The 16,660-nt window shown below is 40.1% G+C and overlaps 1 protein-coding gene across 6 annotated transcripts in view; it reads left to right on the top strand.

Annotated features, from left to right (window-relative positions):
• Nucleotides 1-16,660, top strand: part of TRIP4 (thyroid hormone receptor interactor 4) — a 65,837-nt gene that overhangs the window by 30,756 nt on the left and 18,421 nt on the right. For 5 of the 6 annotated variants that reach the window (XR_010404987.1, XM_045899879.3, XM_045899878.3 and 2 more), the window contains 3 exons: nt 2,142-2,329; nt 7,705-7,829; nt 9,283-9,374. Coding sequence is in view for 4 of the 6 variants with exons in the window: in XM_045899879.3 (XP_045755835.1) it covers nt 2,142-2,329; nt 7,705-7,829; nt 9,283-9,374 (405 nt within the window). In the remaining 2 variants the exon portion in view is untranslated. The remainder of the gene's footprint in view (nt 1-2,141; nt 2,330-7,704; nt 7,830-9,282; nt 9,375-16,660) is intronic. The other variant, XR_010404988.1, reaches the window with a different exon arrangement.

The following is a 16,660-nucleotide window of genomic DNA, read 5'->3' as shown; positions in this document are numbered from 1 at the left end:
ACAGGCTCAGCAGTTTAGGAGCATTGTAGATTTGGTAGAACCAGAAGTAACTAAGTATTTTTAAAAGTTAAGATGAAAAAAAAAAAAGATGGACTAGTAGGTGTATTAGTTTCCTAGGGTAACCATAACAAAGTATCACAATTAGTTGGCTTAAAACAACAGAAATTTATTCTCTCACAGTTCCCTAACACCAAAATCAAGGTATTGGCAGGGCACACACTCCCTCCGAAGGCTCTACGGGAGAATGCTTCCTTGCCTCTTTGAGCTTCTGGTGGCCCTAGGCATCCCTTGGTTTGTAGCTGCATCATTCTAATGTCTGCCTCCATCTTTACATGGCCTTATTCTCTGTATGTTTTTGTCTCTATGTGTTCTTCCCTTTTATAAAGGCACCAGTCATTGGATTTGTAGTGCACCCTAACCTAGCATGACCTTATCTTAATTTGATTACATCCACAAAGACTATTTCCAAATAAGGTCACTTTCACAGGTTCTGGGTAGACATAAATGTTAGGGGGGATACTACTCAACCCAGTACAGTAGTCAGCATCTTACCATGAAAGCCTTTATGTCTCATGCTAAGGAGTCTGGTTTTATTCCAAAGTAGACAGAGAAGTCATTAAAGAATTTTAGCAGAAGATTGGCATGACTTCCATGCCTGTATAGAGAACGGATTGGAAGGAGGAGTAAGACTGGAAGCAAGGAAATTCCTAAGAAGGTTATTGCAGTAGTGCAGTGGGGAGATAATGAGGGCCCAGGTTAGTGTTGTAACACTACTAGGGTAGCAGAGAGTTATGTAAAGGCTAAAAATTTAGTCCTGTTAGTAGGGTCTATAATAATATTATTGAAAGATAAGAGATTAATTTAGGAAAGTGGCTGTGGGAACAGAGAAACAGGTAATATAAACTAGAACTGTAGTAGAGATAAAACAGAGAATGTGGGCCTCAGAATTGTTCAAACACGAACATGTTTAAAAAATCAGTTATTTCCCCTATAAAGGATGAGTCTTTTCTGGATATTCAGAGTTAAGGACTTCTATCTCTGTGTAATATTTATTCTATTCTGCTTTAAGTTTTGGATAGCTATTTATGTTTTTGTCTTCTACTAGGATTTGTCTTCTACTAGTTCCTTGAGAGAAAGAACTGTATCTTTTTTGTACTTTATGTGCTTCACATAGTCAAGTATTCAGTAAATGTTCATTTTTTTAAGATATAATGCAGTTGATTAGAATCATAAAACTTTATTACAGAAGGATTATTAGAGATTAATTTAGTCCAACCCCCTCATTTTATAGTTGAGAAAACTGAAACTGTTAGAAGTTAAACAATTGTTTAGAGTCTCTAAACTACCACTCTAGTTTTTTTCCCCCTATAAATTATCAAATAAAAAGTCAAAAGTTAAGAAGACTAACCCCAAAGTTTATCATCCTAATAAAGCCTTTTTTTTTTTTTTTAAATTTTGGAGCCTTCAGTCTTCTTGTTCTGGAAGAAACATTAACCTTTGTCATTCTGTGTCAGAACTACTGCCAGGATGAATCAGTTTGCTCTGTTACCTCTGTCCTCTCTCTTCTCTTTATGTGATGGGAGCCTTGTTTCAGTTGTGCTCCGTCCTGTCTTTTAAGGGACAAGTTCATTTCAGGGTAAGAGAAAACGTCATGCCTCCAGTAGAACTGCTGCCCATGATGGTATCTGTTTGGCTTTATCATGATGCCACCATGTGACTCTGCCCCTAAGCACATGAAAAATGTGTGGACCAAAATGTTGAACCTTTGTTGATGGAATTATGTTGGGAAATTGTCCAGAATCCAGTATGGATCATTAATAAATATAAAGTGGGAATAATTGCAGACCTTGTACTTGGTCTACTAGTTGTATTGTTGCTGGAATTAGGAAGCTATGTATGGAGATTTCAACATTTTGATTATCTTTTAAGATGGGACTTTGTTATCATACCTACAACTCCTACTGAATATAATTATACCTACTACCTTTTTTGGCCTTGTTTCAGATAAAGATGGGATAAACTTTAAGGAAACTGTGCCCAGTATGATTTCTTCATTATAAGCATTCATCTCATTTTGTATATCTACCCCAGGTTCTTTCCTTGTCAGACAGAACTGTATGTTTGGTTTCTTTTTTGTGTAGTGGATAGACCAGACAGGTGCAGCCTCACAGAAGAAGGCTTTCCATTCAGCAGGATTGGAACTAGAATTCAGCTCCTATCGGCACCAGCTACGAATCCAGGACCAAGAATTTCAGGAAGGCTTTGATGGTGGCTGGTGCCTCTCTATGCATCAGCCCTGGGCTTCTCTGCTTGTCAGAGGGATCAAAAGGTAAGGATGGAAATGAATCTTGGCAATGGGAGATTTTACAGTGACATAAACTTGATTTAGAATTATGAATTGGGGAGGTGCCTGTGTGGCTCAGTTGGTTAAGCATCTGACTCTTGATTTTGGCTCAGGTCATGATCTCAGGGTTATGAGGTTGAGCCCCACGTTGGGTCTGTGCTGGGCATAGAGCCTGCTTAAGATTCTCTATTCACCCGCCCCCCCAATCTTTCTATCTCTCTAAAAAAAAGAAATAGAGTTAATTTTCCCCAATGTAGTGATGATTTATAATACTCTTCACATAGAACTTTCAGCAATATATTCATGTTACTGATTTGGTAGTAGTGTTTTTACTGAATAGCTTAAAAAAAAAAAACTGAGGTTAGAAAAACTAAGGATCCTAGTCATAACAAAGAATAGAAGACCAGTTTTTCATCTTTGTAAGAAAGTCTTTTTTTTTTTTTTTAAGATTTTATTTATTTGTTGAAGAGAGAGAGCACAATCAGGGGGAGCGGCAGGCAGAGGGAGAAGCAGGCTCCCTGCTGAGCAAGGAGCCAGATGTGGGACTGGATCCCAGGACCCTGGGATCGTGACCCAAGTTGAAGGCAGACGCTTAACCGACTGAGCCACCCAGGCATCCCTGGAAGAAAGTCTTGACAAGACTTGGCTTTGCCTTTGTAATATAGCACTCAGCAACATTAATGGTTTGGTCCTATTTGAAATTCAAAGTTTTTATACCTATTTATTAATATTTTTTAATACATCAGCCCAACTGTGGTTTTGTTTTTCTATCATATATCTATCTACTAATCTGAGTAACCATATTGAGAAACTATTTTACCACAAATTCCTTTTCTACAAAAAGTGCAGGATTTAGTAAGAGTTAAGTAGAAGTATTACAGAGTTGAGTCATTGTACCTATTAATAATGGTCAGAACTTACTATTCTGTGGTTTCTTCTTTCTTCTCAATTCAATTTTAAAAAACAGTTTTTTTGGAGTGCCTGGCTGGCTCATTTGGTAGAACATGTGACTCTTGATCTTGGGGTTGTAAGTTTGAGCCCACATTGGGTATAGAGATTACTTAAAATTAAAATCTTTAAAAAAATAAAATAAAAAATAGGTTTTTCTCTGCTTTCATAGATATAAATAGAAAATTGGAAAATACAGAAAAAGATCACATATAATTCCACCACTTAGAAACAGCTACTGTTAGGGGTGCCTGGGTCGCTCAGTCAGTTGAGCATCTGCCTTTGGTTCTAGCCGTGATCCCAGGGTCCTGGGATCAAGCCTGATGTCCCCATGTCGGGCTCTCTGCTCAGAGGGGAGCCTGCTTCTCCCTCTCCCTCTGCCTGCCACTCCCCCTGCTTGTGCTCTCTCTCTCTGTGTCAAATAAATAAATCTTCTAAAAAAAAGAAAGAAAAAGAAACAGCTATTGTTAGCATTTTAGAGAGTTTACTTACATTTTTTTCCTGTGCAAATTGTTATATAGTGAGATCATAATATATATTGTTTTACTTCTTTCACTTTATCATTACAACATATTCATTTTTCCTTTTTTCCCAGTTTTATTGAAATGTAATTAACATATAACATTAGTTTAAGGTGTACAGTGTAATGATTTGATAGGTAAATATATATTTTTATATAATTGCCTCAGTAAGTTTAGTTAACATCCATTACCTCACATAGTTACAAATTTTTTGTTTGTCATGAGAACTTTTTTTTAAAAAAAGATTTTATTTATTTCAGGGGGAGTGGGGAGAGGGAGAAATAGGATCCCCGCTGAGCAGGGCTTGGGGCTCGATCCCAGGACCCTGGGATCATGACCTGAGCCCAAGGTAGACGCGTATATCACTGAGCCACCCAGGCGCCTCTGTCATGAGGACTTCTAAGATCTACTTTCTTAGCAGCTTTTAAATATAGAATACAGTACTTTTTAAAAAATTTTATTTAGTTATTATTTATTTATTTGAGAGAAAGAGAGCACAAGCAAGGGGGAGTGGCAGAGGGAGGGGGGGAAGCAGGCTCCCTGCTGAGCAGAGAGCACGATGTGGGGCTTAATCCCAGGACCTGGGGATCATGACCTGAGCCAAAGACAGATGCTTAACCGACTGAGCCACCCAGGCACCCCTAAACAGTACAGTATTGTTAACTGTAGTCACCAGCTGTACATTACTTCCCCAGGACTTATTTATCTTACAACTGAAAGTTTTGACTGTCTTCACCCATTTACCTCTGGCAACCACCAATTTATTCTCTGTATCTATGAGTTTGTTTTTTTTTCAGATTCCACATATAAGTGAGATCATACAGTATTTGTCTTTTTCTGTCTGATTTAGCACAATGCCCTCAAGGTCTATCCATGTCTTAAATTAAATGGCTGGATTTCCTTCATTTTTATGGCTGAATAATATTCCATTTCACATATATACCACATTTTCTTTATCCATTCATCCATCAGTGGACATTTGGTTGTTTCCATGTCTTGGCCGTTGTAACTAATGCTGCAGCGAATGGTGGGGTGCAGATATCTTTTTTTTTTAAAGATGTTATTTATTTATTTGACAGAGAGAGAGTGAGAGCAGGAACACAAGCAGGGGGAGAGGGAGCGGGAGAAGCAGGCATCCCGCCAAGCAGGGAGCCCGACGCGGGGCTCGATTCCAGAACCCTGGGATCATGACCTGAGCCGAAGGCAGATGCTTAATGACTGAGCCACCCAGGAGCCCTGACATCTTTTTTTTCCCTTTCTATTTTGTCTATTAGAATTTACTATGCCTACGGGCGCCTGGGTGGCTCAGTTGGTTAAGCGACTGCCTTCGGCTCAGGTCATGATCCTGGAGTCCCGGGATTGAGTCCCGCGTTGGGCTCCTTGCTCAGCAGGGGGTCTGCTTCTCCCTCTGACCCTCCCCCCTCTCATGTGCTCTCTCTCTCTTTCTCAAATAAATAAATAAAATCTTAAAAAAAAAAAAAAAAGAATTTACTATGCCTAGGCAGTGTCCTAACAGTAATAATACCTTATATTTAAATAGATTTTTACAGTTTTAAAAGTAGTAGCTCTATGAAATAGATTAGGCCAGTATTATTACAGTCTTGCACAAATGAAGACACTTAGGTAAGCAAAGGTAAAGTAGCATTCTCTGAATTACAAAGCTAGTTTGTAGCAGAGATGGAACTAGAGTTCAAGTTTTCAAAGTGTTTTTTCCATTCTTACTGTATAAGCTTCAGTCATTTTTCTTCTGAAAGAAAATTTTTTATTGGCATTTAGGATGAATCATTTCTACTGTGATGTTTTCATTATTAGCTGTGATTTCCCTCCTTCATTAAGATGCATTACCGTTTTTCTCCCCTCTTGAAGGTCAGGCCTTCTTGCTTTGGCTTGTAATTGTTTTATAGTTCATATGTGTAGTGCCATTAGTACAAATGCATGTGAATCTGCTTCTGCTTCAGGGCAGCTGGGCCCTTAGATACCTGTTTTTCTTATTCAGTTTTCTACAATTTGGTTATCTTTTCCATCTTCCAAAGTGGAAAACTAAACAGCTTGCCTTCTGCTGAGAGAATCAGAATGTTTACATTTCTCTCATCCTATTTTGGATCTGTGTTATTCAGATTTTGTTACTGAAAAGAACAGATGAGCAGCATCCAGCCCACAATAACTAATGCCACAGAAGTAAAATGAGCGGTTCTGCCACATTTGTGAGACTGTTTTCTCAGTAACCCTTCAGGTTATTTGGTATGGAGAGAAGAAAGCTAATGATTCATTCTTCATTTATTGATCACCTATTATGTGCCTGGCACTCTTTCAATTCATCTGTATTGGAAAATGAAGGATATGAGAAATTCCCTGTTTTCCATTATAAGAATAGTGTAATAGGAGTATGATCAAGGTACTTATTTCATTTGGTTGGGAACTAAAAGAGGAACATCATTTTTTTCTTTTTCTTTTATTTTTTATTTGAGTATAGTTGACACACAGTGTTAATAGTTGTTTCAGGTATACAGCTTAGTGATTTGACAAGTTTATACATTATGCTTTGTTCACCACAAGTATAACTACCCTGTGTCCCATTACATTGCTACTACAATATCATTGTATTCCTTATGCTCTGCTTTTTATTCCCGTGATTTACTCATTCCATAACTGGAATCCTGTACCTCCCGCTCTCCTTCACTCATTTTGCCCAATTCCACCTCCCCCAGGAACATCTTTTTGTAATCTTTGGAGAGTAACTAAATTCTCTTGGATGCATTGTTATTCCACTTAAAGATTCTTTCAAACTAGTCAAGTTGTTTAATTATCTACAAAGAACATAATCCTTTATAGAATACTTAGAAAATATAAATGAATGTGGCTACAGTTTAAAGAGTGAAGATGATAAGTATTTTCATTTACTTAAATTCTATTAAGTAATAATCATAAAAGTACTATTCTTAGAGATTTGTGTGTTGGTGAGGATTTTCCTGTTAGGTTAGAGAACAATTAACAAAGCTTCCAAGAAAAGGTTAGCCTTTGACTCAAAGAAGAGCAAGGATTTCCTTTTTTGTGGAACAACTTAGATGCCTTGAAAATGTAAGATTTGGGGGGCGCCTGGGTGGCTCAGTTGGTTGAGCGACTGCCTTCAGTTCAGGTCATGATCCTGGAGTCCTGGGATCGAGTCCCGCATCAGGCTCCCTGCTCGGCGGTGAGTCTGCTTCTCCCTCTCACCCTACCCCCTCTTGTGCTCTCTCTCTCTCTCTGTCTCAAATAAATAAAATAAAATCTTTAAAAAAAAGAAAAAAGAAAATGTAAGATTTGGGGGCACCTGGGTGGCTCAGTAGGTTAAGCATCTGCCTTCAGCTCAGGTCATGATCCTGGAGTCCCAGGGTTGAGGGCCCCCCCACCCATGCATCATCCGGGCCCCCTGCTCAGCAGGGAGTCTGCTTCTCCCTCTCCCTCTGCCCCTCCCCCCACTTATGTTCTCTCTTCTCTCTCACTTGCTCACTCTCAAATAAATAAAATCTCTTTAAAAAAAAAAAAGTAAGATTTGGGTGCACAAGCAGGGGGAGCAGAGGCAGAGTGAGAAGCAGACTCCCCGCTGAGCAAGGAGCCCGACGGGGGACTTGATCCCAGAACCCTGGGATCATGACCTGGGCCAAAGTCAGACACTAAACTGTCTGAGCCACTCAGGTGCCAGAATTGTCTTTGTTCTGATGTTAGGAAAAGCTAGAGAACAGAGTTCATACTCCAGTGAAGGGTATTGTATGTCTTTCACACAAAATACCCCTCTTTGTGAGATACCTTCTGTAGATCTCTTGGTTTAACTGGATGATTTGCTGTATTAAATTAGATCCTCTGGGATACGAGAATTTGGATCCTTCCTACTAAATCTGTAATTGTTTTAAGGGTGGAGGGCAGAAGCTGGTACACTCCTCACAGAGGACGACTTTGGATAGCAGCCACAGCCAAAAGACCCTCCCCTCAAGAAGTCGCAGAACTCCAGACTACATATCGTGTTCTTCGTGGGAAAGGTAACAGCCATATATTCTCCTTTCAATATTATTTGATGGAGAGAATTCATTGTTGTTGATGTTCATCTTCTTTCATTTCCTTCTTCCTAGGACTTTCTTTTTTCTGGGGGGTGTGACTGGTATGAGAGGGACTTTCATCTTTGTGTATGTTTGTTTAGTAGCAGATCATAGACAGCTGTTCAAAGCATTGATTCATCAACCAATGAAAATAAAAATAACAGTTCCCAACACGAGAAATTGACCAACTAGTTTTAATTTCTTTTTTTTTTTTTTTAAGTAGGCTCCATACCCAGCATGGAGCCCAGTGTGGGGCTTGAACTCACGACCCTGATATCAAGACCTGAGATAAAGAGTCGGATGCTTATCCGACTTGAGCCAGTTTTAACTTCATCTGAGGAAATTTTCTTCCTTCCTTCCTTCCCTAAATTGTGAGAGCAACATGACTACTATAAACTTTGGGATCTTTAGATTGGGAAGAACAACCATAGTAAGAATTTTTTGGAGGGAGTAACCCAAATAGACATCTGCTGTGGGATTTTGACAGGTCAGAGTTGGTTGACTTAAGCAGTGTATTTTGGGAATCATCCCAAGCACATAAAGTTTGGATCCAAAAAACCACTTCTGACCCTTAGGTGTTTCGTTTTTCTTCCTCTTATCTAACTCATACAGTTGTTTTGAAGGTAGAATGAGAGGATAATTACAGAACTGCCTTTAAAAGTTTTTAGGAGGGGCGCCTGGGTGGCTCAGTTGGTTAAGCGACTGCTTTCGGCTCAGGTCATGATCCTGGAGTCCCTGGATCGAGTCCCGCATCGGGCTCCCTGCTCGGCAGGGAGCCTGCGTCTCCCTCTGACCCTCCCCCCTCTCATGTGCTCTCTCTCTCTCATTCTCTCTGTCTCAAATAAATAAATTAAAAAAATAAATAAATAAATAAAAGTTTTTAGGAAACCAAAGTTTTAGGAATCAAAAGTGCATGTTTCCTTAAAAGCACATTTTTGTTTTGACTGATATGACTGGCTTGTTTTAAATTTGTGTTGTCTTTTTTTTTTTTCTAACTCCCTATGGTCTGTCATTCTTATATTTTTTTACTACATTTTTTTGGTTTTTCTCTTCACACCTGTAGGTTGTTTCCAAAACCCATCACCACCAAATTCAAGGCTAATCCAGTTGAGTATAGGTGGAATTGATTTGTTTGAAGTTGTAGGGTCCTTGAACTTTGATGGTGTAAGGGTAATTTTTTTTATAGCTTAGGATGTGGATAGTGGACTAAGCCAGCCACTCACTAAATTTTTTGCTAAAATTCAAACAGTTGTGTTAAATAAAAACATCATTGTTTTTCTGTGTCTACAAATAGATAATAGAGAAAGTGATTTGTTCAGAATTGGAAACAGATTCGTGAGTTTCAGGGTTACAAAAAAAGGAAATTTATATGATCCTTCTGTTATTCTTGATTCAGATGTGGAATTTCCCAATGACTATCCATCAGGTTGTCTTCTGGGCTGTGTGGACCTCATTGACTGCTTGTCCCAGAAGCAGTTTAAGGATCAGGTGAGTAAGGAATAATTCTCTTGGACACATGCTTGGTTTGCTACCATAGTTGACTTGTAGATCCTTCAACACAGAATATCGTGGAGATAGTAAGGTGTTAGCAACTGAATTTAGACATATGAGGATAATCTTTTCATAGGGAAATACTGGGCAGAAACAGAAAAACCAGTGATGTTTTGGTTTGTGGATACATGTACATTTCTGCATGACAAGCTGTTGCCCCAATCAGGCTAATGAGTACAAGGTCCTTATCCTTTCATAAAACGTTGCTGCTTTTGGTAAAGAAACCCTCCATTATCCCTTAAATTATTTCAGTTAGGTGGTGGGAATAATAAGATTTGTTATTATTTTGGAACATTTGGTCCAGGCGAGACAATTCATGATAGGCTAGTATGTTTGAATTCTGATTGCCTGGACTGTGCCATATTTGGGTTATGTGTGTGAGAGAGAGTGAATGCGTATGCTCATATGTAGGTATGTATTTTTATTTATTTTGATCACTGAAGATTGAACTGACATAACTCGAGTTCATTTTTGAACAGCAGAGGGAGCTGAAGGACTTTAGCTTAATTGGAGAACTCTGAAATTTAGAGCCTTATGTTTACACTCAGACCAGCAGAAATCCAAAATGGGAAAGTCTGTCCTTGGAGCACGAAGAGTTTTACCTAACAATATGGTTTTCCTATTCTTTTTTCTTTCTTTTTTTTTTTTTAAAGATTTATTTATTTATTTGAGAGAGAGAGAATGAGAGAGAGCACATGAGAGGGGTTAGGGTCAGAGGGAGAAGCAGACTCCCTGCCAAGCAAGGAACCCATTGCGGGACTCGATCCAGGGACTCCAGGATCATGACCTGAGCCGAAGGCAGTTGCTTAACCAACTGAGCCACCCAGGTGCCCGGTTTTCCTATTCTTTGAACAGTGGCTTTAGGCAACTACTGTGCCTAGGAAGATGTTCTTCAGTTTCATTTTTCTCAGTAAATTGTTTTCCAGATTTATTTGCCTTTCAATACTGTTATTACGGTTTATAAAAACTGTTCCTATCTATCTTACTCTCTCTACCCGTTCCTCATAGATTTTAACCAATAGTTAGTATCCCTTTAGTTTTTTGTCTTTCATTTTCTTGTGGGTTGCCTCCTCAGCTCTTCTCTGATTACTTTATGTATATGAGTACATTGCTTGCATTTTGGCATGAATTTGATCCCTAGCCTTTTGTTCTGCCCTTATTACCTGATCCAAACCTAGGCAAAACCATAGACACGTGGAGGCCCTTTGTTTTCCACACTCTTCTGCCTATGCCTCTATGGGTCTTTCACCCATTTTTCCAGGATCTTCTTTGCTCTCTTCCTCTCCCTTTTTTTTTTTTTCAGTCTAGAAGTAAAAATTCCATACATTGGTATTAGCTTTATAGTTGTTTGTTTTTTTTTTAAGATTTTATTTATTTGAGAGAGAGTGCGTGCGCACGAGTCGGGGTGATGGGGCAGAAGGAGAGGGAGAAGCAGAGAGCTGAGCAGGGAGCCCAATGCAGGGCTCAATTCCAAGACCCTGAGATGGTGACCTGAGCTGAAGGCAGACACTTAACCAATTGAACCACCCAGGCCCCCCAGGCTTTATAGTTTTAAAAGACGCTCACAGTCATTAATAGCTTAGTATGACTTAATATGTTATTAATATATTTTCTTCATAGGATATTTGCATTCTAAAAGGGAACTCAGGAGCATCTGGCAGTATGGGTGGTGGGGTTTGGTGAGGGGCCTTCTTTTATTTTCTTATTTGTCAATCAAGCAGACCACCATCTGATACAAGGTCAAATGATTTCAATCATTAGACAGCCAATCTTCTTTCTGCCACAGGTTTGTGTAGAGAAGGGTAGGAAACTGTAATCCTAGCCTATGGAGTATAGCAAAGTTTATGGGAATTAGAAATCTAATTAACAAAACAAATCTCTTTGGTCTCTCACAGATACTTCTCTTTCAGGTCAGCATGATACTCTTCTTCAAGCTTAGATTCTGTCTTTTATCCTGAGGATGCTGAGGGCAGCACATAGAAATGTAGGAATCCTCCCATATGTTCCCAGCTGGAGGTCCTGGCAACTCTCCCTATGAATTTCCCTAATGTATGACATTAGAATATCCCCAAACACCGGAAGCCAGTAGGCTTCACCAAACAGGAATCCCTTACCCATTTTCCCTATGATCAGCTTTTCTGGGGCTTTCCCCCACTGTTTCTTTTCTGTGTTGGGGGTAGCTCAGGAATGTATTCAGAATTGATATTAGACCTATCTAGGGATTATTTATTGGGTAAGGATCTTTAAAAAGTTGTAGCTTTGGTATTTGGCTGCCTTTTAGAAAATGTCTCAAGCATCCTTGGTAATCTCCCTGTTTCTGACCTAGGGTTCTGTGATGTAAGAAATGTGATTACCGAGCCTCTTTTACAAACCTTATTCTCATTTCTGTTAGAATGAGTTGAAAGTTTAGGAGTAATAGCCCTAGACTAGCATTTCCCAAACTATTCCATGCATAAGTGTTCTCTGGAGACATAAAAACAGGGGAGGTGATTCCCTATGGACACATACATTTGGAAAATGTATTTGTATCAAATACATGTATTTGTTTACTTGCAGACCTTTTCAGAGCCCTTAATATGCTAGTGTGCATTATGACTCTGATACATCTAGTGGATATAATGTGTAGTGTTGCAAAAACTTTTAGACCATAAAATCCCCTCTCTCCACCCCATGCACACTACCTACTTACTAACTACAGAACCGGTATCTTGTATATATATACAGCTTAGAAAGTGCTAGTCTACGTATGTTTGGTTTTCTTTTTTTTTTTTTTTCTTTTAAAAGATTTTATTTATTTATTTGACAGAGACACAGTGAGAGAGGGAACACAAGCAGGGGGAGTGGGAGAGGGAGAAGCAGGCCTCCCGCCGAGCAGGGAGCCCGATGCGGGACTCGATCCAGGGACTCCAGGATCATGACCTGAGCCGAAGGCAGATGCTTAACAACTGAGCCACCCAGGCGCCCCTGTTTGGTTTTCTTTTATTCTCATAGGTCATCTCATTGAGGGAGAATCATCCAGAAATCGGTTTCTTGACCTGTGTCTTTCTGCATCTTCACACTCATTACTCATCACCTAGCTGAATTACATTTTCTTTGAAAACCAGTGTAGATCTAGTAATTTTTTTTTTCAACTGAAGCTAATCTCCTATGTGACTTGGACCACATTTTACTTCTCCATCTTGTTCCTAACTTTTTCCTTCCCCAAAGAAACTCAGTAACTTACTTCCTGACCTCACATTCTTGGCCTTTCTTTGATAAGTTAAAATATACTAAGCCCTCACTATTTTTGGCGTAGTGTGATCATTTGGTCTCTTAAAAAAATAAAAAACAGAAAAGGTTTTATTAGGGGATGTTTAAAATCAAGGACACTATAACTGATTTTTAAAAATACGTGCTAAAAATGCTCTGCCCTGAGCTAAGAACTCCTCTTCCTTTTATCTTTTTTTTTTTTTTTAAAGATTTTATTTATTTATTCATGAGAGACAGAGGCAGAGGGAGAAGCAGGCTCCCTGCAGAGCAGGGAGCCCGATGCGGGGCTCGATCCCAGGACCCTGGGATCATGACCTGAGCCGAAGGCAGACGCTTAACCGACTGAGCCACCCAGGCGTCCCATTCCTTTTATCTTCTAAGAGTAGTATGGCTGGCATGGCTAATTTGTGCTGGAAAAAAATCCCACTAGACCCTCAGCCCTCCTGAGTAATGGCAGGGAATCGACCTAGACAAGGTAGGAATGATACAGAAAAGGCTGTGGACTCAACTCGAGAGAGAAAGGTAGATGAGAGCCATCTAGTTACAACTTCTCCCGTATTCCCCTGGAAGGAGCCCATGCCGTTTGCCAGCATTTTATCTGCCAGCAGCAGATGTAAGCTCTCAAAAACAGCAGGGAGGATGTTGACTGCAACAATGCATCAAGGCTGTGGTTTGTAACCTCAATAGTAAGGCAGTTAAAACTTTTTTTTTTTTTAACAAAGACATTTTGATTGCCAAATCCATAACCATTAGCAGCTGTGGTTTGAACAGTTCTCTAGACCTAACAAGTTTTCAAACAGAAAGTTGAGTTGGTGGCTTTTGTTTCTACTTGTCTGTGTTGTGTTTGTGCTATTTATATATCTGCCTTCAATAGAGAATCTGATTTGTCTGAAATCTCCAAGGTCATTGATTGTTCTGTTTCTTCTAACTAAATCCATTCCTCTCCTGCCAGCTTACTGACCCTTCACTCCATTTGATCTTATGGCTTTTATAATAGCCAAGACCCTATCTTTAAAGAACTCTGCTGAAGCAGTTCTGCTGGGTGCCTATGTAATTGACATGGGCAAGAGAATTGAAGTCTTCAGTGAGTAAGAGAGTATTACTTGTTCCTTCTCCTATAAGGGGTATCCAAGTGATACAGATCTTCAGGAAGATTTGTAAAAATCATGTGTGGACATCATTAGTTTCTATCACCATTATATTATCTGTAGGTCTGAGAGATGAGAAATTAGAGAATGAAGGAGTAGTCAATATTCAAACCAGGCATTTGAAAAATGCAGGGTCCCCAAGTTCCCCACATTTTCCTTTTCTTTCTTTTCTTTTCTTTTTTTTTTTTTAAAGTAAGCTCTATACCCAACATGGGGCCTGAACTCACAACCCTGAGACCAAGAGTGTATTGTCTACCGACTAAGCCATCCAGGCACCCTTGCAAATTTTCTTTTAAAATATGTGAAAATGGGGGGCGCCTGGGTGGCTCAGTCGTTAAGTGTCTGCCTTCGGCTCAGGTCACGATCCCAGGGTCCTGGGATCGAGTCCCACGTCGGGCTCCCTCCTCGAGGGGAAGCCTGCTTCTCCCTCTCCCACTCCCGCTGCTTGTGTTCCTGCGCTCACTATCTCTGTCTCTGTCAAATAAATAAATAAAATCTTAAAAAAAAAAAAAAAGATTTTTTAAAATTTATTTATTTGACAGAGACAGAGATAGCGAGAGCAGGAACACAAGCAGCGGGAGTGGGAGAGGGAGAAGCAGGCTTCCCCTCGAGGAGGGAGCCCGACGTGGGACTCGATCCCAGGACCCTGGGATCGTGACCTGAGCCGAAGGCAGACACTTAACGACTGAGCCACCCAGGCGCCCCTAAAAAAAATCTTAAAAAAAAAAAGTGAAAATGGGGACACCTGGGTGGCTCATTTGGTTAAACGTCTGCCTTCAGCTCAGGTCGTGATCCTAGGGTCCTGGGATCGAGTCCCATGTTGGGCTCCCTGCTCAGCGGGGAGCCTGCTTCTCCCTCTGCCTGCCGCTCCCCTGCTTATGCTCTCTCTCTTTCTCTGACAAATAAATAGAACCTTAAAAAAATATATGTGAAAATGTCCTCTCTGTTGTACTGAGAAAACCTGCATATTTATAAACCTAAAAATGTGTATTCCTAAGGGATCATGAGGGCTGTGTCAGAGATCTAACAAAGAGGGGAACTGTGTGTCTGCCACAACTAGCCTAACCCTAGGCAGTTCTTTAAAATCACAGCTCACTTGAGTGAAACAGGGAATGTATGTTCAGAATTCTCATGAAGACTAGAATATTTACTAGAACTTTTAGGTCAGAACAGACTGTCTTTACAGTTGTTTTATAACCTTAGTGTTGAGTGCCCACATGCTGAGTTGAGGACAACCCTGTATGTTTTTTAATAATCCAGAAAGCATTATACTTTCTTTTGTACTTATCCTGAACAGAGGAGGGAAATATTAACACTTATCTATGCATTTATGTAAGTTCTTTAATGTTTAGCTTTTCATCTGAGAATGAACATATAATTCTTTTTTTTTTAAAGATTTAATTTATTTGAGAGAGAGAGAGAGAGCACAAGTGGTGGGTGAGGGGCAGAGGGAGAGGGGCAGAGAGAGAGGGAGAAGCAGATTCCCTGCTGAGTAGGGAACCTGACATGGGGCTTAATCCCAGGACCCTGGGATCATGACCTGAGCTGAAGGCAGACACTTAGCTGACTGAGCCACCAAGGTGCCCCTGAAAATGCAATTTAATTCTTAAGATTTTCTTAAGTATTATTATAAATACTTGAGTGTCTACCATAAATCAGACATTGATTTAGACACTAAAAGAAACAGAAAGGTGAATCAGCCATTGGTTCTGCCCTCAGAATGTTTGAAAGACTACTAGATAAATAAAATATGAATGTAAACAAACAAATACAAAATAAAAAGCAAGGTAACTATCTTGAAAAGTGGAGTGTCTCTGAGGAATTTAAAAGAAGGAAAGGTTGCTTCCAGCTAGGAGGGATCCCAAAAGACTTTATTAAGAATATGGCTTTTGAGGGGCGCCTGAGTGGCTCAGATGGTGGGGCGTCTGCCTTTGGCTCAGGTATGATCTCCAGGTCCTGGGATCGAGCCCCACATCAGGCTCCCAGCTCAGTGGAGGGCCTGCTCCTGCTTCTCCCTCTGCCTCTGCCTCTCCCCATGCTTGTGCTCTCTCTCCCTTTCAAATGAATAAATAAAATCTTTTTTTTTTTTAAAGATTTTATTTATTTATTTGAGAGAGAGAGAATGAGAGAGAGCACATGAGAGGGGGGAGGGTCAGAGGGAGAAGCAGACCCCCCACCGAGCAGGGAGCCCGATGCGGGACTCGATCCCGGGACTCCAGGATCATGACCTGAGCCGAAGGCAGTCGCTTAACCAACTGAGCCACCCAGGCGCCCTGAATAAATAAAATCTTTAAAAAAAAAAAAAAAAGAATATGGCTTTTGAATTAGCCTTAAAGGGTAGTAATAATAAAATCTATCACTTTTTGATCAGCTGTTATGTGCCAGACCTATGTATGTTCTAATCCCCACAACAGCTCCAAGCAAGGTATCATTACCCCTCTTTTAGGGATGAGGGAATTCAAGACTCAGTTAAAGTAACTTGAGTACTGTTAGTAAATGGTAGAATTGGGATTGCTGTTCAAGTCTTCCTACTTAGTTGATTGAGAAGCATATTCCAAGGAGAGGGAGAAGTGTGAGGTGGGAAGTTATGGGCCTGTCCGGAGAATAATAGTAAACCAGTTTGTTGAGAGATGAGTATGGGTGAAGAAGAGGAAGCAGCAGCAAACAAGAATGGAAAAGTATGTTGTGGTCCAATGGTAGATAGCTTTGAATGATAGGCTTTAGAGGTAAGACTTTTTTCTGTAGTCAGTTGTGGAATGGAGGGAGGGGTGTTTGGAACGTGATTATGGCCTTGATTTAGGAAAATGGATCTGGCTGCAATGTGGA

This window comes from Mirounga angustirostris, unplaced genomic scaffold (assembly GCF_029215605.1).
Source record: "Mirounga angustirostris isolate CCGP_5_RB_7025 unplaced genomic scaffold, mMirAng1.0.hap1 SCAF_9, whole genome shotgun sequence".
Classification (NCBI taxonomy): Eukaryota; Metazoa; Chordata; class Mammalia; order Carnivora; family Phocidae; genus Mirounga; species Mirounga angustirostris.
The sequence above is the reverse complement of the archived record's forward strand: the minus strand, read 5'-3'. Positions and strand labels throughout refer to the sequence as shown.